This window comes from Colossoma macropomum, unplaced genomic scaffold (assembly GCF_904425465.1).
Source record: "Colossoma macropomum unplaced genomic scaffold, Colossoma_macropomum, whole genome shotgun sequence".
Lineage (NCBI taxonomy): Eukaryota > Metazoa > Chordata > Actinopteri > Characiformes > Serrasalmidae > Colossoma > Colossoma macropomum.
In genome coordinates this window covers 43,817,381-43,842,416 of record NW_023494787.1, presented here as the reverse complement: position 1 = coordinate 43,842,416, position 25,036 = coordinate 43,817,381, and the positions used below count along the sequence as shown (strand labels likewise).

The 25,036-nt window shown below is 40.6% G+C and overlaps 1 protein-coding gene across 1 annotated transcript in view; it reads right to left on the bottom strand.

Annotated features, from left to right (window-relative positions):
* The window catches only part of olfm2a (olfactomedin 2a), a 151,742-nt gene extending 133,404 nt beyond the window's left edge, over positions 1–18,338 (bottom strand). Inside the window, exon 1 of the mRNA XM_036567516.1 lies at positions 18,018–18,338. Within this exon, the coding sequence (XP_036423409.1) occupies positions 18,018–18,074 (57 nt within the window). The 5' untranslated portion in view covers positions 18,075–18,338. The remainder of the gene's footprint in view (positions 1–18,017) is intronic.
* Between the last annotated feature and the right edge of the window lie 6,698 nt (positions 18,339–25,036).

Sequence of the window (25,036 nt, the reverse complement as noted above, 5' to 3'; positions counted from 1 at the left end):
CAACAGAATTTACTAATCAATGTTTTTGTTTTGTGACATTTCAGATATTCTTATATATTCAACAATTACAAACCCACAAGCTAAGACAGTGTGTAACATGCCAGTAAAAACAGAAAGCAGTGATTAGTAAATTCTGTCTGACCTGTATTAAACTGAAAACAGTACAAAAAACAACATTTGAAGTTTTGCTTTATTTTATTTTTTTTTTGTAAATATATGCGCACAACAGGTTGGGACAGAAGCATATTTACCACTGTTACATCACTTTTCCTATTAACAGCACTAAATAAAAATTTGATGCCTGAAGACACCTAGCGATGCTGTTGAGAGTGGATTTTTTGCCATTCTTCAGTTATATAAGTCTACAGCTGTATGAGGCCTTCATTTTTGTATCATTAAAACTGGACACAGTTAAGCCACATAGACCAGTCTAGCAACTGGCCTATGTGTAATGAGAGCTAGACTGGCAACATAGGCCAGTCTAGCTCTCATTACGCAGCCATGCTAACACATGTGCAGAATGTTTCTTGGTGTTGTAATATTGAAATAAGCATATCATCGCTGATGAATGAAGAACATGCATCTCCATTTTTTGCAATTTTTACTTTTCTGCATCATTTGAGCTGTATGTACACATATATGCCCCATATTAATGATAAATCATAAAACGCATTTAAACTTGATGACCCGACTATGCACATAATGTCACTATGTACACTCACACAGACATATGTAAAGCAGTAACTAGTCTCTGCCCACTACTAGCACCGCTTTTCTTTTATACACGCACACATACACACACACCCTGCAGTCCCAGCCATGAAGCACAATACAATACAGCGTAATCAGCCAGGCCTAATCAGCCACCTCTCTCCAAGCACGCTGTGCTATTCAGGCTCATCACCCAGCCATGGATCTGCGCACCTTATTCCCTCTGCGCTGATTGTAATGCATTACGGCTGTATGGTAATGGGCGCACCTGAAGGTGGGCGCAGGACTAGAGCTAATTCATCTCTTATTGCTCATTATTCTGCTTCATATGCTGCCAGTGACATTATTATGATGTCAACTGCGGTTTCATTACGCCGGCCGGCTCCCCTCGCCTCGTGTCCACTTGTATGCCTCTGAACCCGAAAAAATCAGCATTATCCCATTACACACTGATCAGTGTCCACTGACTGTGGCTGGGGTATGTGTGTGTGTGTGTGTGTGTACTGGCTTTGTACGTATGTGTGTAAGCGTGTGCATGCATATGTATGTATGCATGTGTGCGTGTGTGTGTGTGTGTGTGTGTGTGTGTGCGTGTGTGTGTGCACGTATACTCTACCTTTCAAAAGTCTGGAATCACTGTTTTCAACTACATTTGCATTCCCTGAAGGAAATATAGTGCTGGAAGGACAAGACAATATCCTAGAGTAATATGTGTAAGGAATGAGTCACCGAACTCAAACGTAATAAAGTGAGGAAGAAAGAAATAAAGGAAAGGGAGAGAAAAAGAATAGAAGCAAATAATAAAAAAAGAGAAAAAGAAAAAGTATAGAAAAAAGGAAGATGGAAGTAAAAGTAGAATGAATGAAAGAAAAAAAAAAAGATAGAAAAGATAAAAGAAAGGAAAAGAAAGAAATGACAGCGAAAGGAAAGAAGGAAGCAAAAAATGGAAGGAAGCAAGAAAGGAAGGAAGGAAGGGAAGACATAAAAAGAAGGGGAGAAAAAGAGAAAAAGAAGAAGAAAGGAAGAAATTAAGGAAAAATTGAAATAAATAAGAAAAGGAATAAACAGAAAGAGAGAAAGAAAAAGAAAGAAAGAAAGAAAAAAGAAAGAAAGAACGAAGATAGGAAAGAAAAAAATAAAGGAAAAGAAAGAAAAGACAGCGAAAGGAAAGAAGGAAGTAAAAAAATGGAAGGAAGGAAGGAAGGAAGGAAAGAAAAAAAATAAAAAGAAGGGCGAGAAAGAGAGAAAGAAGAAGAAAGGAAGAAATTGAAAGAAATAAGTGAAGGAATGAGCAAAAAGAAAGAAAGAAAGAAAGAAAGAGACAAAAAACAGATGAAAAGCAATCGGCCTATAGCATAAGCTTTAGAAAACTTCAGAAGAGTTGAAGTTTGATAAATAAAGAAAGACAGTGAAATCAGCTGCTTTCAATGCAAGAATGGAGGGATGAAAAAGGATGAAAAAGGGCTAAAAAGGAGAGCAGAGTGCAGCAAAAGCATTTTAAACCAGCTCAGCCAATCAGCTTTAAGGATTTTATGACATCATCAGAACTCAAACTGTCTCAGGATTCCACCATTTACCTCTATAGGAAAATTAACAACTTCGTACTAAAATATATTAGAAACTGTAAAAAATTATGAAACTGAAACATTGAAATCTCACCTCTCACTGAATCCACCTATGAATCAGTCTTTAAACTGAGGTTTTAATTACATCAGGAGAAAAAAAGGAAAAGGAAAAGAATTAATGGGACAATAGAGCGCTCGCTTTGCACATGCTGTAATTGCCAATTACAACACATTCGCTTTTAATTTCATTACTTCTTAATCTTCAAAAACAATTAATAAACACATTTTACTTTAGCTTTTATTGCATCATTTGACATTTTGATGAGAAATTATTTATTAAGTATATTCATTATTTAACACTTGAAAATGATATGTAAAGATTTTTAGAGCAGTGTTTATTCGTTCGAAAGAAAAACTAAAATTAGAATAAATATAATTAAAGAAATAAAGAAATAAACAATACGCTGTGCTCTAATGTGTTAGTGTGTTATCTTAATCATTCACCCTTGAGGAAGCCCAGTATTTAAGCTGGCAGTATACTCCAAACGAAAACAATGTTTTATAGCAAAGTGACGTCTTTTTAACAAAAGTGCTGCAGGAGTTTTGTTGGTACAGCATGTTGTGCTCTTCTTACTAAAGCAGAACCTCTAATCACCTGAGACCTCCCCCCCAAATGCGATCGGTCCAGGAGTGGGTTCTACTGGTGCTGGGATCTTTTTATCCTCTTAAACTCCCAGGCTTATAAAATACTAAAGCTCATTATTCAGTAACTACAATGACTATAATGCAAACTAGCTAAGTTATTCTTAAGTTAACAAAGTTATTCTTAAGTTATAGAAGGGTGCAGTAAAAACGCTGGGCGTGCTGGGGGGTCCAGGCCATGTAAAGGGGTTAAAGTAATCTTTTCTGTAAGTTTTTTTGTACTTTTTTTGCAATGTACTTCTTCATTTGAAGTACATTGCCAGCTTTATAGTTAATATCCAGTACCTAGTTTATTCAATAAGTTAATTTTGATGGAATTCAACAAATCCATAAAGTGGCTGGAGATCAGCAAGAAGTGAGGAACCAGACCTCTTCTTACTGTACTCTTCTCATCAAAAAAAAAAATTATCTTGTTACTTTTTGGTGTATTTCTGTTTATCTGTGTTTATTCTAATGAAATAGTGTTCTTAAATAGTTTTAACTCAGTTTTACTGCAGGGGGTTCTCACCCATCCCATTTCACCCCAATTGCTTGCTAGCAGCTCAACACAGAGTCTCCACATTTTACATACAGAGAGCCAACAGTGTCGTAGTTAATCTGAGAGCAGAGTTTAAAGATGTTAAACAATTTTCTTCACCTCCTAAAACTAAAAAGCTGTATATTTGATTGGCTCTAACCAACGGGGTTATACATCCTGTATTTTGAATGGTAGTGTACGTGTGTATGTGCGTGTCTCAAGATGTGTGTTTGTGTGTATGTGTGTGTTTGCTGACCAAGTCCGTCTCTTTCCTCCACTCAGACCCGGCTGAAGGGAAGGTCATCCTGCACTGGTGAAAGCTGTGGTGCAGCAGTGTGTCTGACAGATTCGGTGCGTGTTCTGGGCTCTGGCGGGGAGATTTATGCCTTTGGTTCCGGGCCTTTTCATTTCTCTAATTCCCTATTTGGAAGTTGGGGCCAGAGGCTGGCACAGCACGTCTACGTCCGGCTGGCCAGGCTTGCAGCGTCCTTGATCTCCGAGACGACCGAGGAGCCTCGCGTCACCGCCCCGCTTTGACCACCGTCCAAGCGGCCAGTGATATTTATTGAGCTCATAACGGCCAAAGCCCACTGTAAACCACTTTCACTGCCAATTCAACTTTAGCAAGAAGGGCTTTTATAGGCCTCAATGTGTTATCCCCTTTCTGGTCAGATGGTTGTGTAATAGCCTTCTGGCGCGGGTGCAATGAAGAGGACTTTTCTCAGGGTGGTCCAATCCCGACTTGGGGCTGAGAGAGGGAACAGTAACTTTCCCGGACTGAACCAGCCACCAGGGCTAGTGATTTCCTCTGCTGCTGTGCTATGCCCGAGCAGCTGGTTATCTTCTGTCTCTATTGGGCCAAAGCCATGGCACTCACCCCTCTGCTGCATTTGTATTGGAGCAGACTCAGACCAGCTGTTTCTTTTTTGGCCCTGATTGGACAGGGCCTAGCCCACTAACTGCTAACTCTTAAGTACTCAAGTACTCTTAAGGCCTCTTACACACAAATGTCACGAGAAAGCTAAATATTCAGCAAATGTTTCGCAAAACTATACAGAATCAATGTGATTTATTATTTTTTTTCACCAAATTGTTCACACCATGAAAAAAAGACAGGCCAAATATCTATGAGAAAGTCCTCTGCATCTCATGAAACAGTGTACAGGATGCTATTCACTTTGGAAGCTAAAGGCGAACGGGAAGTTTCTCCAACATATTCAGGAGCTAAAACTTTATGAACTATTTCACTCATGGCTCAGATCTCAGAGCTGATTTAGGAGATGCAGCTCCACATGAAATGAAGCACAGAACAAACGGGGCGGAACATTTTCAAGTGCAAATCCATATCATTTGCTCCTCACAGATCGAGAAAATGATGACACTGGGCTACTGTCCATTCTGGAAAAGTTAAAGTAGCGTGAAGAGCTGCATCACTTCATTCAGAGGGCTTCCACATGTTGGTTAACTCCATGTTTGTAGCACAGTTTGAGCTCCACCTGAGCTGCTTTTGGAGATTCTGATCTTTTAGCATTTGTGAAAATGTTCCAGTTCCAGCCAGTTCGTCATCTTGGTTGTCGCCATGCCATCAGTAGAGACGACCGTGATTGGTTGGCAAGTTCATGCTGCTGGCTAAAATTCACAAATATCAAACAGAGTGTGAATCAAATAATGTAGCGCTTTCGCCGCCCAACAATTCACATTTGGTTGCACAATTTTATCCCTTCTAACCACACTAAAATTAACTCACTGTTGTCCAAATAATTGCACGAAAAATCACATTCGGTGCGTAAGAGCCTTTAAACGGGGAGTATAGACCCAATATTAATGTGGCTTGCAATAAACAAATGCTAACTAACCAGTTATCATTCATTGTTTCTTATATTAAAGCAGTGGTTTGTTTAAAAAAATTAATTTACAATAAAGTATTTTCCCCAAACCCCAAAGGTATTTGGCCAAGGCTTGTTTTGTGTTCAAAATTTGCTTCTTTAATGTTCCACTGGAACTACACTATATGTACAAAAGTACCTGAACACCCTTCTATTTAGTGAACTCAGCTACTTAAAGTTGCACCTATTGCTAATACATGTTTACACACAGCTTGTACAATCTCCACAGAAAAGCATAGAATGTCACGCTCTGGAGCAGCTGCACATTATCCTAAGGTCACCATGCCTGGCTAGAGCCCAGTGCCCCCAGCACTGGGCTGTGGAGCAGTGGAACTGTGTTCTCTGGAGCGATGGAGATCCCTCCAATACCTTTAGGATGAGTTTTGGGTCCTTTGTGATCCAGAACTAATCATCCAACATCAGTAGCTGACCTCACTAATGCTCTTGTGGCTGAATGCCATCAAATCCCTACAGCAATGTTCCAACATTTAGTGCAAAGATTTCCCAGAAAAGTAGAGGCTGTTACTGCAGCAAAGTGGCACAAATCCCTATAAATAGCTTTGATTTCAGAAGAAACTCTACCAACTCTAGGTGTCTAGATATGTTTGGACATACAGGGCTAACATAGCTAACAAGTAATGGAGATTGTCACACTAATTAGCATCATGGAAATTGCATGTTTCATTCTAAATATAAGTCGAAATCTTAAGTAATCTCAAACCGACTTATTGCTTATGTGGTTTCTAACACAGTATTAGGGCTCGACCAATTATATATATATATATATATATATATATATTAATTTATATATATATAAAAAGCAAAACATGTTGGGAAATGACAATCATATCAGCCAGTAAAGCACGCTTAACTAAAACTATTGGGGTTTTAAATTAAAATATAAATTCTAAATATGTAATCAGCAGATATGGATATGATCAGTTATTCACATTTTCAGCCCCTTAAAACTGGCATCGATATCGTCCACAACATGTTCATACTGGTCAGGCCCTAGTTTGCCTGACATACCACTAGCCATAAAATTGGGCCAAAGTATGCCAAATAGCTACAAACTGCATTAGCAGCCATCGTAATGCCTGAACTTAGTCTCTACTTCTGTTCGTTTGTATGTAGTTTTAAAAGTAAATGATGTCTAACTGAAACGTAAGTGAAATTCATTTCCTACTGCTTTGCTCATTTCATCATTCATTGCGCTGCTAATATAATATGCAACCATTTCTGCTGAACTGATTTTCAAATGACTTCATTTAAGTACCACAGAACACTTACAGTGAACAGCGGGGTCTATGCTAAACCATATTACTTCAATTCCCCCCGGTTGGGCTTCCTTCTCCTGCAATCTTCTTTCCTCCTTTTAATTTGACTGAGCATTTAACCACTCTCATTAAACAAACCATTTAAACCGCTTGCTTTTGATCCACATCTTTTGCATACAAAACTACTAAACAAGTACAAGAGGAAAGCATACATTTTTCTGACCAACTTTTGAGGACTTTGTCTCACACCAGCAACCAATTAGCGTCTGTGCCCCCAGAGGGATGGACTGCCAAAGTTAAAGGCAGCATAAACAGCCAGTACTTCTTTCATACTAGGCTCTGCCAACACACCTTCATTATGTCTAGAAGACTGGCAGCCTCCTGGCAAGGCACATACGGGTGAGCCAAGAACGGAAGTCTGTTTGTAAAAGAAAACACGATACAGCTGGACATGTCTAAAATTGACCACAGCACCATATGTGGTGAGCAAACATTCACTTTTGAGGGTGCCTAAATGTTAAAGTGACTGGAGCATTTGTCCCGTAATAATGACAGAAGGCCTAACTGATCTGCAGAATGCCAGACTGCACTGCAAATCAACTTCAATTAATCCAAGATTACTTAAGAACTGACATTAATTCCCTTATATAATTCATATATTAATGCAAAATATCAGTTCAGTGGCACATAAATGTAAAAGTCTATTCTACTTTTTTTTCCGAAAATGTGAGTCTTTTGTTGGCCGTTAGGTCATAAGACCTACATTCATTAGGTAATCAGCCAGTTAGGATTCAAGCAGGTCTGGCTATCTTAGGATAATTCGCATATTTTCTCGTGAAAAAAAACTGGTTTGATGTTTATAATGTGCCGCCTCCCCTTTAGATTGCTGAAACTTCTAAATCCATGTTCACATGCTTTAAATATAATAAAAAAATCCATCTGTATGTTTAAAATGTAAGGAAAATGCTGATAATTTTCCAGACGGTATGTCACACTCTGAGAAACCCCGCTACTATAAGAACTGACAGCATATCGTGGTGGCTAAATGCTAATTACCCAGAAGCCTACCTTTTAAAGCACTAGACAAAGGTGTTTAGGGGCAAATCGTTGGCAACTGGGTTGTTCTTGTTGCTTTTTCACAGATTTGAACTTCACTACTGACCATCAAGTACTACTACTTCCTAGCTAGCTAAGTAGCCTATGGGAGCTATCACATTTTAGCTAAGTTCTCAACATCAGGAGAAACACTCACATTTTGTAATATTTTCAATTTTTTATTCAGGACTTTTTTAATGGTCTCAAATCTAGGGCCCACTATAGCTGCTGACCTCTGAAGCACCTTCATCAACTTGCTTTTCAGTTATTGCCAACATACGATCACATTGCTCTATCACCCTAATGTCAAGTGTGTTTATATGTGACAACACAAGTTTTCCAAAAGTGTCTCAATATACCAGTTAAATGGCCCAACATTCCAGCAAATCTAATCCTCGTTATAACCTCATGAGTCACTCACTGACTTTCCATAGATAGTAATTCACTATATAAAGACAGGGGGTCTATCTGAGACACATCATATGACTGCACTGATGGAGGCTTTCGGGCATCAAATTGACCCCTTTTTTACATGTAGCAAACTAACTGGGGATTTAGGCTTGTTTGTATGGGGTTCCTGAGGAAACATGGGTGTACAAGTTATCACTCATACCTAGACATTTTTAATATATTCCAGACATGTTGGAATGTTTTTTTAATTATTTCAAAGACTTATAAAACATAAATACAAAATAGCAACCTGCTCCTACACGCAAACACCAAAAAAGGACTTTGGCACTCCTATAGATGGTCAAACAATGGACTCCAGATGAAGGTAAAGGGTCACAGCTGTGCAGCTGCTCCATTGTGATGTGGGTCATCTCCAACACTCACTGTTTAAAACATAGCGCTAAAGTACACTTTCTGGTCAAAGAGTAAACCTTTGAAGAAGCAACCATGCCGGCCATCAAGTTCTGTTGTTGAACATATCAGATGGTGGGCACTGCAAACTTAAGTCTATTCAGGAGGCAGCTGCATAAATTTAGCAAGCATTTGCACTGTGCCAAGACAAAGACTGTCTCACTTAGGAGGCAGCATAAGTCTTCTAAGGTACCTTATTTTGAGCTAATTTAAAGGCATGCCTTCTCAACAAAAGGCACATCCATAAAACATTTGTAACACATTACATGAAGCTTACATAAGTTAGTTTAGCTAGCAGGCTAACTGTGTAAACTCAGCTCTTTTCACTGCAACCCACTGCTAACCCACTTTAAAAAAACTGGTTGTTTGCTGTTTAATAGTGCTTTTTGTCTGTAAATAGTTTGTCAATTTGATTCTCTGAGATGCTGCTGTAGATGTTGACCCTTTCTGTTCTCAGAGAAGAGAGGAACGTAAGAAAAGTTCACAGGCACAGGCTAATATTTCTGAATGGCTGAAGGCAGCTAACTTTTCCAGCATGGAAAAGTTGGGACAAACACACTATAGGGTGATGTTGTCCCAGAATGATAACATTAAGACTTGCAGGATGATACAAAAGTTATTAAATCATTTTTTTTCTTTTTTTCTTGCCTCAGTTTAACAGTAATCATTTCACCTTTCTGTCCCTTCACCAGCAGTTGCTCAACTTCACTCCCTTAGATTTAAACCATTATCATCTAAACTTGTGTTGGCAGAGCTGTTAACATTCAGGCTTCGCTAATGCTAACCAGCTTATCTCTCCTAGTTAGCAGCACTGATTAACCTTTAGTAATTGTTAGATAAATGGCTTGACATTTATTGGATGTCAGCTTGAAATTATTTTCCTTGGGTGCATTTTGTACAAAATTATACAGAGTTTTTTCCATTGCGCATTAGAAATAAACAGGTTCCATAAGGTGGAAGAGGACAGTGGGTGAACTGAAATGATTCACAAACAAGCAGTTATCTGTAATATTCGTGCAAGTCAAGCATGTAACAGCAAATGCTAGTCCTCTTAAAAGCAGCCTGTTTTTCATAAACAGTAAATTCCCACAACAGAGTCAGTGCAAGGAAAATACCTGCTGTAAATTCAGGATCTATGTACACTGAGGTGATCCACGTTTCCATGCAGGCTGACAATCGGTTAATAATCTGACTAATAGCTCAATCAGAATAGAACACGTCCATGTATATAACTCAACCAGAACAGACTAGTCCGATTGAGGCCATTCATAAAACAACTTCTATCCAATTGAACGAGGTGGGTAATCCTGTAAATGATCCAGTAAATAGAAGAATAATTACCATGTAAACACCTGTATCTGATTACATTCCCAATCAAACAGTACGTTCTGTGGATGTGCGTCACGTCATAGCAAAAGTGTACAATGATTTTAATATAGCCAGTAAGAGGTAAGTTTACAATGACTGTTAAGCAAATGAGTGACTTTGAGTCAGTAGGTATCATGTGTACAGCACAGTTGAAGTTAAGGTGAATGGGGGTAAGCCTGTCTTGACTGCTAAGGTTCTTTAGAATCCACTATGAGTATCCACAGGCAGCAGTAATGGCATCACAGTGCTGGTACGCCAACATTTGGTATGCCAATAACTGTCAGCCTTTATTTAGACTTTACGTTCGCCTGTTGTTTAGTGTATTGCTTACAACAATGCCAAGTTGAGTGCATAGTTTGTTTACATGTGACATTCAGGAATTCTGTAAGGTTTAAGGTTTAAATGTTTCGGTAAATATAATTGTCTTTACAACCTAATTAGGTCAGTCACTTTCATTAGATGGTAATTGAACAAGGCATCGATCTGAGAGACACCCAATGAATCCAAAAACTCAGTCGAGTATTTGGGCAGGAAATGTCAAGGAGACGCTCCGCTTCCTCTGAATGGTATGGATGGAGTGATCTGTACTTTGCCTCCACTGTGTATAATTGCATTTGATGGGGATGGTGATTATGCCATAATCTGTTTGATGTTTGGCATTGTTTCCAACAATGTCAGCTAAGCTTAATGATCTTGCAACTGTTTCATGAGAGCACACATGGGTTTCTGACTGTATGCCAATCCTAATCATTACAAATACATTGGAAGGAAATTTTCAATGTGAGAAAATGTAATCACGTTGAAATGTCCTACAGGATCTCCTCTAAAACACCTTTCCCATCCTGCACCCAGACACTGTGACAACCCCCAATCTACCAATTTAACACTGCACTAATGACAGCAGTCAATAGATCTCTGTCTGTAATGGGAATCAATCAAGAGGGTCCTCGAAACTCATCGAGAAAATGGCACCCCCCACCAGCATGCCTCTGCTGTTACAGTGCACCGCCTAAAAACCCATGAACCAGGAGTGGCTGGTATAAATGGGCTAGAAGGGCTCTTGAAAAGAAAATGCATTAAAATAAGGTTTTATTTTGGCATCCACATTGTTCTACTTGCTACAAATGACTAGGGGCTGAGTATTTTGGACTTCTGTGGAGTCAATATTAATATCAATAACACCACCATTTTTAACTTTGTATGTTGTTTTATACTGTAGAGTCTATGTTCTGCTCATGTTGTAGTCAGGGCCGTAGTCGAGGCTTTCAGGGGCCCTGCCACTAGGTGGGGGCCAAGAGGCTAGGTGTTGTGTTCACAGTGGAATATATACATTTCCCCTTTAAGTTTAACACTCAGCAAACAGAAAATATTAGGGACGAAAGCCATATCGGAGCCAACCAAAGTAGATGAGTGTATACCCAGGGTCAAACTTGAGCGGTTATAGCGAATGCCATTTGAGCTAGCTAGCTAGTAGCACTTGTAGATTAATTTTGCTAATCAGTTCCATCCGTTCAACTGGTTAACGTTAGTTATGTTAGGCTAAAAGGATCTAGTTTGAGAAGGATTTTTCCAAATCTGTTTGGATGACACTGAACACTTGGCAGTGAAGTGCTGAACACAGGTGAACCATTTTACAAGTTTTGTGGATAAACTGCTTTACCAGCAGTCTCTTTTAAAAACTGTAGACAACTGCGGACAGCTACTCCAAGCATACAGATAAAAAGAAATGAAAGTTCTTAATGTCAAGATGGCTCATCATTGTTTGGAATATTTTTTGCCTAGTTTACAGGCCTTAGTGTGAATATCTTACCTAAATTAGATGGTGTTTATTTTAATGTAAATAAAATACAATCGGATCAGATTTAGTATGGACAGATACTCACTATTGTACCTTGGGGGGTTTTTAGAAGCTTAGACAAGTTGAAGTTCTGGTCCAGGGATCAACAACCCAAATGTTAAGATGAGCGATTTTGTCCTTTCAACATAATTCAAACCAGCTTGGGAGCCACAACATTTTTTTGTCCATTATATTGAAGTAACATTATACCATCTTGGCAAAAAGTATGTCTTAAAATGTGCTAGCTAACGTCCTAGTATAGACAAAAAACATAAATGAAAACACAGATTTACTGTGCTCTGCTTTAAGCTCAAGTATAGCCGCTTTTCTCGCATCTCCAGCAGGAAGCTTTTCCGCAAAAGTGGATTAGTTTCTTCTAAAATGTCTCTCAACGTTCATTTTTTGCGAGGCTTTACGACGCGAGGCTGAAGTCAGCTTCTCATTGAGAGCCACATGTTGCTGACTCCTGTTCTGGTTCATACCCAGCTTTACCTGAATTTCAGCTGAAAACAGTTTACAAAACAAAAGGGAAAACACAGTCGTAGGCTAGCTTTCAGCTTTTACTTTTAGCTCTCTCCATTATCCACCTAGTCCTCTGAAGCTTGCTGCAATAACACCCAACACTGGCCGTACTCAGCCCCGCCCTTCAGAATAAAAGTCAGTGCAACTGAACCGAGTAAAACAGCTAAACAGCCTAAACCTAGTATGCTTGTACATTTTAGCAACAACCATTACTTTTTAAATCCAATAAAACACAGACATGCTCTGACGCCACAGTATTAAAGAATTTGCAGAGGGTGGAGGTAGCTATATCTCAACCCAAACTCTGACCAACCTCGGGTCAGAGTTTGGGGAGGTGGGGGACAGCCAACAGAATTTTTCAGTGGCCGAGCCACATCTTTGCTGATAAAAGGTGCAATGTTGTAGTGAAATACACTTAAGTATTATCGCTTTCAGTAGATAGCTCATTTCATGGTTTCATTGCTGTATCTAAGCAAGGGCTCTAAAATGTGATGCTACAGTGCATGAGCTATTGATAGGTGTTATTTTTGTAGTCCTATCACCCAACATTATGACCAGCAGTCACAGACCTGCTGGCCACTGTAAATAACACCTTTAAAAAACTGCAAATCATAAAGCAAAAAAAAAAAAAACAGTTACTGAACATGCAGCACTGAGACACCTTCAGCTGAGCATACGGCGCCTATTTACTCGAGCGATTGATTCGAAGCAGAGGGCTCAGATCAAAACGAGCTTTTAATTTTTAAAGCTGTTATTGTTGCTAGCCTGCATTCCACTGTAATCTCCTCATTCTTGCAGAGCGTAATTACAGCCAATTCCTCCCCACTGTTTCAGTGCTTAAATGGAAATGTATCCTTCACTTATCCTCTTTTAATGGACTTCTATAATCAAAGCTGGGGTTGCTTACAGGCTATTATGCACCCAATCGCACACTTGCGCTCACACAAACACACACTTATTTCCAAGAGAGTGATGTGTGATGCGATGCGAGCCCATCAGGAGAGCTGCGCGCCAAGGTCGAGCAGGTGCCCGTCTGTATCAGTGGCTGTCAGGACCTCTGGGCATTGTGGGTACTTAACAAACACACGTCGGGAACGAGCAAGTGCATCTGTCTCATTAAAGCATGTTGAATATTTCATGGCGGCTCGTGCGGACGCTTGGGCTCGCGTGCATGTGTGCAGGGCTGGGCTCGTGCAGAGGCTGAGGTTCGTGTGAGTTTTGGTAAGTATGTGTGTGTGGACACGTATTTAGCTCTTTGTGGGGACCATATGTGGCGGGATGATGAACATATGCTAGTTGTGGGATCTTTTAGCTTTTATGTTGAAAACATAAAAGGCCTGTTTTGTCCCTGAGGTGAAAGGAATGGTGAAAAATCTACACAATTTACACAATTTTCCAAGTGTAGTCTATGAGCCAAGATACATTTGGTGTACAAATTTTGCTTTAGCTTAGCACTGGAGCTATGAAGCTAATGCTGCTAAGAAACACTAGAGGTCAATAGCTGCCCAAAATCTTTTCCACAAATACGTCCCCAGACTTATAAAAAACAAAAAAAGAATAAAGAAATCAAATTTAATCTGTAGTGTCCACATGCTTGCATGAGGAGAACTCGGCACAACACTAAAATGGCTGGCCACTTTTTTTTCATTTTGTCCTCTAAACCACATCAACATGTCTGCACAACCTCAATGAAGACCTGGATTCAGTTTGAGTGGGTTGAGAAAAGTTTAGAGGACGTATTTAGAGAACAAATTTGCGTGACTAGTGATTTCTAGTGTTTGTTAGCACCATTAGCCATGTAGCTCCAGTGCGAAACTAAAGAAGCAAAATGTAGACATCAAACTTGTCTTGGCTGATCGACTACATCTTGGATAAGTGTAAAATAAAGACAAAGTAAATTAGCTCCCCCCCCCTAAAAGTTAGCTAGCACAGTAGCATTTAGATACAGTAGCATTTAGCTACAGATGTCAATGGAAACACCCACAAAGATAGTAATACAAACATGCACATATAGCTGTGTGTATCTCCCCTTGGCCTCTTCAGTGGAATGTGCCTATCAAGGAAGACTTCATCAATTCTTTATGTTAGCATTGCTACATTAAGGGTGCCGTCGTTTTTATCCCCTTACTCCCTTAAATATTTAATGCAAACACTTACAGCAAATTGTCCCCTAAGGCCAATTACGAGGCTTTTGTGCAGCAGAAACAGTAACAGAAGTTACCAACAGACATGTATCTCCGCGCATCTTCAAGCCCATCCGTGCGGGCTGAGTGCTGTCTGTCTGCAGCAGTGGCTCAGCCCTTCACTGCCCTCATTCCAAGCGCAGGAACCCTCTCTAACCCTCTCTAACAACCCTATTAGCATTCTAGATTCTCTCCTAAGCTAAACTTGGGCTCGTTCCAGCTGGACGCTGATGCCGTCTTGTTTCAAACACTCCAGAAGTTAAATTAGCACCAGCATCAGCATCAGTCAGAGACTTTAGGTTTATATCAAAACAGTAGGGTCATGAGCCATCCGTACTGATATTCCTCCTTTCTCCAGGAGAGCAAAAATAGCCTATAAAGCAGAGATGTTCGCGAAAACACCAATACTGCAGCTCAGCATGGGGGGTGAGGGGGGCATTCATTCATCGCACTAGAGTAGTCAGCAGGGAGAAACCATGCTGAGTGAATCAAACGGCGATCATCCACATCATCCACAACAGTGCCAAGATGGCCACAAAGCAGTTTAGCACTTTTTAAAACACAGTTTTACAAATGGGGCCTCAAACGAATGGCCAATCTTGGTTGACCAGGTCACCTGACAGGGCGGAAAGGACAAGGAGGTGATCACGTGACCTCAGAAACTACTTGTGTGTAATAGGACTTCAGAAAGTACGTCATGTCGTGCTGCATTATGGGATCGTTCCGCCACATTGGCAGGGTTCGTTCTTTGTTTGCATGCTGCAAATACTCACACTGCAAAAGCCTAAAAAATTGCGGCTCTATTAAATCAAATAAAATGGGAAAGTATCTTAGTAAGATGGCAAAAAACTACATCATGATAAAATCAGCCTTACTGACGGCCACAAATTCCCAAACAACAAGTGCAGTAACAATCTGAGCATGCTAACATTACCTCTTCTTTCATTTACAGAGTTTTCCTAGCTTAGTGTAAGGCTTAAGTGCCTATTCTTTAGAGTAGGTCAAAATTTTTAAGTCACTCGAAACCCATGTACAGTTTACAAATGGTTATTTCCCTGAGCCTCCGGCATATTTTAGTCTGTTACTGCCATATTTGCTTCAGCCACAGTGAATTTCACCTGAAACATTATAAATGGTCACTGGTTAAAATATGAATGGGATAGCTCGTAATGCTCAACATGGCATTTACGGAGAAAGTCCCATCCTTCAATAAAAAGAGCCAATCAGCTTACTAGTTATGCTGCAAGCAGAGAAAAGTCAACAACATTGTGGCGCTAGTGGAGAAAGACCCTCTTGTTGTGGAAATCTGTGCAAGCACAACAGCCAGAACAACCCAAAAAAAAATCATGTTTTTTGTGCTTTACTGAGCCAATGCTACAAATTATGAGATTTTTGTTAGAGTTTACCTGAAATTTCATTTGTTTTTGTTTTTTTTTTGGACCTTCAATTTCCCATTAAAAGAGATGAGTGTGGGCTTGTATGGCTGGAAATAAGTGCCCAGCAGTGTTGCAAAGATGGGTGCCAAGTGAACAGACTTTACTATAAGGACTTTGATTTCACTCAGTTAGCTAACATAGCTTACTGACATCTTTCACTCAGCTGCCTGCAGATTCACCTCAGTTACTGCCATATTTCTTTCAACCACTGGCAGATTTACCTCAGTTACTGCTATATTTCAATCAGCTACTGGCAGATTTACCTCAGTTACTGCTATATTTCAATCAGCTACTGGCAGATTTACCTCAGTTACTGCTATATTTCAATCAGCTACTGGCAGATTTACCTCAGTTACTGCTATATTTCAGTCAGCAATTGGCAGATTTACCTCAGTTACTGCTATATTTCAATCAGCTACTGGCAGATTTACCTCAGTTACTGCTATATTTCAGTCAGCAATTGGCAGATTTACCTCAGTTACTGCTATATTTCAATCAGCTACTGGCAGATTTACCTCAGTTACTGCTATATTTCACTCAGCTACTGACAGATTTACCTCAGGTAATGTTATTCACGCAGCCAGTGACATATCTAACCAGAGAGGATTCACACAGTCTTTGATTTAGCTCAGTTACTGGCGTATTTCTGTCAGCTTAGGCATATTCCACTGTAGGCAGCTTAACTTACTTCACCTCATGCCTTGTGGCTGCATTTTAGCTGGATTACGGCACGTATTGAAAGGTAAACGTTAGGTTTGTTGAGCAGTAATGTCAGTGTTGGAATCACTGTACATCTTACCACAATGCTGAGATTTGCTTCCTAGCTTTTTATTCAAATCTTCCATTCCAGCTTAAATAGTGCAGCAGTTACATCCTGGCACTCCTGAGACCTCTCTGAAGAGAGTTAGCTGCTTCCAAATGTGACAAATCCATTAATTGGTGTTAAATGTTTTATTTCTTTTAGATCTATTTGAGATCTGTAAAATAAGCTTGAGCTTTATGCTTATTAACACTTTCACTGCAATGCTTCATATGTGCTGTTTAACCAGAGCTTCGTCTAAATATCTGATTAAACCTTCGTTTCTGATGTTTTTCTTGATGTTGATCTCTGGTAGTCATGTAGATCTACACGCTAGTCATCTCTGCAGACATATTTAATAAGAGTTTGAGCCACAGATCAGCCAAAATCAAGGCAAGCAGGTTGAAAACTACTTCTACTTCAACTACTCTAAACCTGCCTCGACTGACGAACCCTGCCACAATGGCGGATCACCCATAAAACACTGCTTTATGACATCAGATTTCCAAGCCCTGTACACCATCAAGCACAGTAGTAGCATTTCAGTGAACACAATTTCACTTATAATGTCAAAGGCAAACAGGCTTAAAACACAGTTTGATTTAGATAAGGCTTTGGATGGTCTCAGGATATTTCTAGGTCAGGTTCTGTCTTTCGCTTCAGTTTAGAACTGTCACTTCGCTTATCATCAGGCAAGGAAGAGAAACACACACAGATCAACTTCCCAAAGAAACTGAGAGCGCCCACCAAAGTGAGATCCTTAAGTATTCACTAGTGGAACATCACGTGTGCACACAAATACATAGTAATGGCTGTATGAATAAGCTCTGCTTGCTATACCAGCTCCTTACATCAGTCCTACAGCTGCATTGTCCCTTATCTGACTAAAAAAGGCCCGAAAAGATAAACTTGTGCATTTCTCCTGCATGTCAAATTTCCAACCAAGTTCACCACACATCTCCAATGTAGCTTATGGCCATATTTCTGCATCTAATCTCATTCATAATCAAATAACTTTAATTTTTAAATTCAGTCTCAACGCCAATGAGGGCCAAAAGTCATGTATTTAGTCTAACTTTGCTCTCCTGAAGACCACGAGGCAAATCTGCTATCCACCTCTTCAGAATGGAGGGACTTTTTCCATTCATTCGCCCAGTTTTGACATACAAGCGCATACATGCAATCAATTAGGCTGGGCTCGCTTTTGTTGTTACTGTTGTTGTTTACAGATCAAGAAAACGGGCAGCACGCGCCTTACCTCGCACGGCAGGGCAGCTAACATGAGCAGCAGAAACATGGCACTGAAGAGGTGCATTCCCTCTCTCCCCTCTCTCTTTCTCGCTCTCTCCCGCCGCCCCAGCGACAACGGCAGCTCTCTCTCCCTCTCTCTCCTGCTCCTCTCTCTTCCTTCCCGCCCCGTCTTCTTTTACGATCCGAGAGCGATTCCGCCGGTGCTGCTGCTGCGTCGTCGAGCGCTCGCGACGATCCTCATCACATTCGTCGGTCTCAGATCAGCTCCTCTCACGCGCCGTGGCTCCGTTCCTCTGCTTCTCTTTCTCTTTCTCTCTCTCTCTCTCTCTCTCTCTCTCTCTCTCTCGCGCGCGCGCTCTCTCTCTCTCTTTCTCTCGACCGCCAGCCAGAGGTCAGCACTTGCAGCCGTTCACGGTCACGGAGGGTGGGTGGGTGGGTTTTGTGGAGGGGGGGTCTGATAGACGGAGTGCTGGGAGAGAAACAGCGCTGCTGCTGTTTTTTGAGGTGGGATCGGTTGTGGGGAGAAAGAGACGGACGCAAGGCTCGAGACGAGGCTGGCTGGAAGGTGGACCTGTGCGTGTGCGATGTGCGCGCGCTTACGAGGCTCGGACGCTAGGAGCAGCACACGCACACACACAAGCGCGCGCGCGCACTAACACACACACGTATACGCGCGCGGGAGCGAGTTAGGAGAAAACATTCCGTGTCTGCTGCAAACCGGAGAGGGGGGGCAGAGAGAGAGAGAGAGAGAGAGAGAGAGAGAGAGAGAGAGAGAGAGAGAGGGAGAGGGAGAGAGAGAGACATTGGGAAGGTAAGGGATGGGGTAAACTGACAGCGCCGTTCAGTAAAATGGACTGAGAGACGACCCACCTCGTCTCATATCAGATGAAGGGATTGGTGATGAATGACCAATCAGAAGTGAGAGCTGCACGCTGATCGTTTCATCTGTCAATTGTAAAAACAAGCGACTCCTGGAAACCTCAGAGGGCTGCGATTGTCTCGTGCACTGGTGTCTTTGTGTGTGTGTGTATGTGAATAGGCTGTGTTGTGTGTGTAATTCGTTGTATTTATTCTCTATATAATGTCACGTGTTCTTCAGCAACTGTTGCGCCCAGCTTTCCCCCTCAGGGATCAATAAACGGCTGTCAAATTTATGACTGTTCTCAAAGCACGCAGTTTGTTCCTGAAGTGCTCTGTGTTCTAATGATCCAGTAAATCTGATCCCCTTTACGACCTGATCAGACCATCTCACTACACTCTCTACATAGAATTATGGGCTGGGTTTGAGATAGATAGATAGATAGATAGATAGATAGATAGATAGATAGATAGATAGATAGATAGATAGATAGACAGACAGATGAATGGATGGATGGATTAGTTTAGTACATAATTTTAATCTAGCACAGTGTCAGCAACAACATTTTCAACAAAATCATTTTATATTCATTATTAGTTATTATTTTTTTCTCTCAGTTGTTTGTAATATTTTTCTTGAGCAATATTTATTTTAAGTTTGTTTTCTAAAATAAAGGTATCTGTGTGTTTAAAATCTATTTGAGGAAATTAAAAACTAGTTTGAGTTTGTATGCAGGACAATAATCTAAGTGGTCCGAGGGTGGACTAACAGTGGCAAATAGTCAATGGGGTGCCGACCTCATCAAGCCAGCGGACCGATATATGCTTATTATATCTTTTATATCATATTACCCCTCCTGATTATTAAGTTCAGGTGTTTCAGACACACCTATTGCTAACAGGAGCGTTAAATCAAATACATAGCCCTGCAGTCTCCATAGAGAAACACTGACAGTAGAATGGGTCGAACTGAAAAGCTCAGTGTATTTAAACATAGCGCTGTCATAGGATGCCACCTTTTCCAGTTTGTGAAATTTCTGTCCTGATAGATCAGCTCCAGCTGTGAGCCAGGCCTTATAGTCCAACATCAGCATCTGACTTTTTATGGCCAGAGTTGCTATAACGGTGGTTTAGAGCTGTAGTCTAGAGCCTTTCTTTTTCTTGTTGTTTGCTGTTTAGCCTTTTAGCATGCTAATTAGCAAGTTAGCAGAGTAAAAAAAATGTATTAGCAGTCATTTATAAATGATGGAGTGGTTTGCAACCTAAAGCCCAGCAAATTAAATGTTATGATTTTGAAACATTAAGCACTTTAAAGTAGCTTACTGATATTGCTTATAAACAACTTTGTCCACCATTATTTTTAGGTTTAAAATTCATCAGGTGTAAGACTGAACGAGCCAGACGTTTGCAGTAAAAACATGAAATGAGGCCTTACTTGTAAAGGGTTTGACAATGCTCGCAGTCGGTAAACAGGTCAAATCCAAAAAGGCCAAAATACAGAGAATGACAAACATAGCAAAATGATATCAGGCAACCAGATCCAAAAGGGCAAAGACAACAAGGCAAAGTCAGGAAGTCCAAAAATACGGTCAGGAAAACAATATCACAGAGAGAAGCAATACCCCACAAAGAACCTATACTAAAGCCCAGGCTTAAATATTAAGCTAGATCTAGTCATATGATACACATAACAGGTGAGACAGGTTAGTACTCAGGTGAACGGGAACTGTGATTGGTGGATTGTCGAGATTCATCATCAAGGGTCATGTAATCTCCCAACGAGTTCTGGGAAATGGAGTCTTTGAGAATGTCAGAGTCGGAGGGTCATAATGACGTCTAGACAAGTTTTTCTGCAGAAGTCAGCACTTGTGTTCATTCAAACCCCCTCAATTCTGTTTGTTTTATAGCTCACAGTAAGTCCTACTATGGCCTAAACCACATTGATAAGTCTGCGTGACCTTAATAAAGGCCTGGATGTGGTATGAGCAGGTTTAAAGAAGTTTTGGGGATGTACTCATGGAAAAGATTTGGGTGACTATTGACTTCTAATGTTCATTAGCTACATTAGTATCGCAGCTCCAGCGCTAAACTAAAAGAAGCAAAATTTGGACACCAGACATGTCTTGGCTGACTAAAGGAGGGGTGAGTGGAAAGTTGTGTAAATTGTGTCAACTATTCATTTAAGAGTGTAGTGCTTTACATCAAGAACAAGGTGTTGATTCGAGACGTGTTAAGTGTCACTCTAAATGCTGGTACTAAAATCTAAACCCTGCTAATTATCACCCACCCTTATTACTGTTGCTGTCCACAAGCGCTCTCCTGTTTATGATCTCGCGGCTCCAGTGCACCACTGTAGCGTTCATTTGTTGTGCCAAACACAGACATACTGCCAGAGCGAGGGGGAGATGGAGAGAGAAATATTGAGTGAGCAAGCAATATTGAGTGAGCGAGGGAGACAGAGCAAGCAAGCGATCGAGAGAGAGAGAGAATGTGGATGTGTTTGTGGGGTGTGTGTGGTAGGTCTCTGATCCTCCTGTTTTTGACAGACTGGAATATTTTCCCCCTGCAGGCATTTTGAACACTGCATTAATAAAATAACAGCCAGCCATGTCCAGCCAGCACATTCTCCTGAATTACGCTCTGATGTTTTCTTGCGCGCTAAGACTTCCCTCGTGCATTCACCTAATAAGTGCATTTATTTATCACTTTAAGCTGGCTTGCTGGTTGCACACACATTTCGGTCATATATAGCATGGCAGTTAATGGAGCTCGTGTTAGTAGGTCAACATGTCATAATTCTTAAAGGGGAATTCCACCAACTGGTTTGACGTGAGAGTGAGTCAGAATTGTTCACAGTGGTGGTAATAGGAACCAGACGTCTGAAGAGTTTATCCTCTAGTTGCCATCAAGACCATATTAGGAACTCTGGGTCTCTAAGCAGGTTTCTCAATAAGAAAAATAAATGCCATTTTCAAAACTGTAAATAAAAAAGCAGTCATGGCTGAGAAATATATGCAGGGTGTTGTTAAGAAAAATAGTCCCCAAAGAAAGATGTAGCACTATTTTACCATCAACATTACATAAAAAACTCAGAAGACTCTTTTGGATAGTAAATTAAATGGCTTTATTTGTGTTGTAGATATTCTGATTCTGGGTTTCCCGTCACCACCACTGTAAAGAAATAAGTCTCTAACTCCCAACTTCTTACTTTTACCCCTACCTCTTGTTTTCGAGTGTCACTTTGCCCCTTGGAACTGAGTTACAAGAGGTAGTGGTTAAAATCTTTCCTACAAAATGGGACCGTCAAATAAAAAAGAACATTATTAACAGCTACTAGTGCTGCTCTGCAGGCGACCCTGCCAGTCTGCAGTGATAGCAGAGGAGGGTAAAGTTCAGCAACCTCACTGCTGGGCTATGGTTAAATTTAGGGCATCATATGCTTTCAAAGAGGGGATGCAACACTTATTTATCGCCCACTCCTAATTCTTCGGTGATATGAAGCTGAAGTCAGCTATTTGTCAGCCTCTTGTTCGATTTTTTCCTGTTCCACCTTAAATGGAACAGCAGTTGTGCACCTGAGGCACCAGAAGGTAACTGCTGCACCGTTCAAGGTGGAACAGGAAATTTAGCTAGTTAGCTACCAAGACATCAGCAAACTACTAGCAAATTTTTATGCTTGTTATAAAGAAAAGGACCATAATATTTTGAAACAACATTAAACTAAGGTAATACAATGGTTATCGTAATTTTTTATGATTCTCGCATTTGTGGGTTTCTTTGGTCGCTCGTGCAGCCATGTTGCTGGTTTTACTCTGTTTGGAATGTGCCTCCAAAAAATGTAGCCATGTAGCCCTAACACTTCGCCCTACCCCTCTATCTCAACAAAAGTCAGGACACCCTACTCCCTAGACATGAACACCCAAAACAGAGAGGTAAGGGCTAAGTGGTAGGGGCAAGGGGTGAAACGGGAGTTTCTCTCCAAAAACTTTCACAACTTTCACACACTCTGAATTACAATATTTTAAACCTGTTTTATCCAATATAAAAGCAGTTAACAGGTTAAACATTTATTGTGTAACACTCTATTAGACACTCCTACCTTGTCAGTCCACCTTGTAGATGTAAAGTCAGAGACGATAGCTCATCTGCTGCTGCACAGTTTGTGTTGGTCATCCTCTAGTCCTTCATCAGTGGTCACAGGATGCTGCCCACAGGACGCTGTTGGCTGGATATTTTTGGTTGGTGGACTATTCTCAGTCCAGCAGTGACACTGAGGTGTGTAAAAACTCCAGCAGCACTGTGGTGTCTGATCCACTCAGACCAGCGCAACACACACTAACACATCACCACCACGTCAGTGTTACTGCAGTGCTGAGAATGATCCACCACCCAAATACTACCTGCTCTGTGGTGGTCCTGTGGGGGTCCTGACCATTGAAGAGCAGAGTAAAAAGGAGCTAACAAAGTATGCAGAGAAACAGATGGACTACAGTCTGTAATTGTAGAACTACAAAGTGCACCTATATAGTAAGTAAAGCTGATAAAATGGACAATGAGATAATGTAGATAATGTTTGTTGCTGTTTTAACACATCGTCTACAAGGAACAAACTTAAATATCACCATTTTCTGCATGTTTTTGTATTTATTTGCTGTGTTTAACAAATCAGAAAAAATAAAATATAAAATATGCTTCTCTGCATCCCCCATTTGATGATTTATTTTTTTCCAATATGTTAATTTAGCCAGTAAACAGTAATAATGCATTAAAATGTGCAGAAGTGTGTTCTCTGTAGAGGATGTGTAATTTCTTTTCAATTAAAAAATCAAGAAACCGCAAACATTTGCATATGACTGTGTGTGTGTGTGTGTGTGTGTGTGTGTGTGTGTGTGTGTGTGTGTGCAGTATATTATAGGGAAATGTAAATATAATAGATTTTTTACAGAGCTGAGCTGAGCAAGAAAAAAAGCTGAGTGAGAAAATCCACTACAGTGCTTTTGTAATGTCTAATGTCTTTTTCTTTACAATGATGAACACTTGAACACACAAAAACTCACTTATTTTACTTATTTTATGTGAGCTGCTTCAATGCACAGACAAAAAGACTGAAAAGAAGTATTATATGTTCTTTTAGGCACAGAGCCAACAAGCACTGCTCTACTCTCTCTCTCTCTCTCTCTCTCTCTCTCTCTCTCTTTCTCTCTCTCTCTCTCTGCACACTTGGCTGCACCTTCTGAAGAGGACATGGAGCTAAAGTGTCAGTACTTTTTCCTCTATCTCTCTCTGCTCCCTAAAGGTGGAGTCTGCTTTCTCTTTATTCCGTCAGTGCTGCGAGTCACCGCGGCTCACTTCAGAGTGTGTGTGTTTGTGTGTGTCTTTATGCTTGTGTGTGCAGTAAAACTCCTCTGGATTGTGGCACTAAGCAGCTTCCTGCCAATTGTATTTTTCTGATTTTTGGGTGTCAGGACTTAATTGTCTGTTGCAAGATGTCTGAGGAGCCCAGCCATCTTTATTTACTGTTGTTATGAGTGTATGAAATACTCCCTGGTATTCAGGGGTCCTGTGTTGGCTGGCTACTCCAGCATTGGCTCACTCGCCATAGCAGTGCTAATGCCAGCTTCAATGGCAACAAAATGTTTGGTTTAACGATTCTTCTTCTGGAAATGTCCTTTTCTAGTTTGGTAATGCAGCCTTCCACACATTTACTGAGAGCTAACACATCTTTTATCTTCACTTTGACAAATGAGTTCACACTTTCCACCAATCTCTTGGGAAGTTGGGCAAGTTTTCAAATTTACAAATATGCTTCAGCTTATTATCATTTCAGAGGTATCTTGGGCGTAGTAACAGTAACTGGGCTGTGAAGGACCAACTGAGTCAATCAATTTGCTACCACGCCACCCTGAGGCAGACCAGTACTGCTGATCTAGTTAGTTAAATTTGCCAATGGTGGGTGAAGCAGCCTAAACATTTGTATTTCAACGTTTATTTGTCCTAATGGGCAGCGTAACCCATTAGTCACAACCTTTTCAGGGTTTTAATTTTGAAAAATTCAGGGGATCCAAAAGATTAATTAGGGGGTCCCAGACGTTCTAGGACCCCCTGTATTTCACACACTGGTTGCTACATCCAACTCAGCCCAGGCAAGCTGGAAACATCCATAAATGT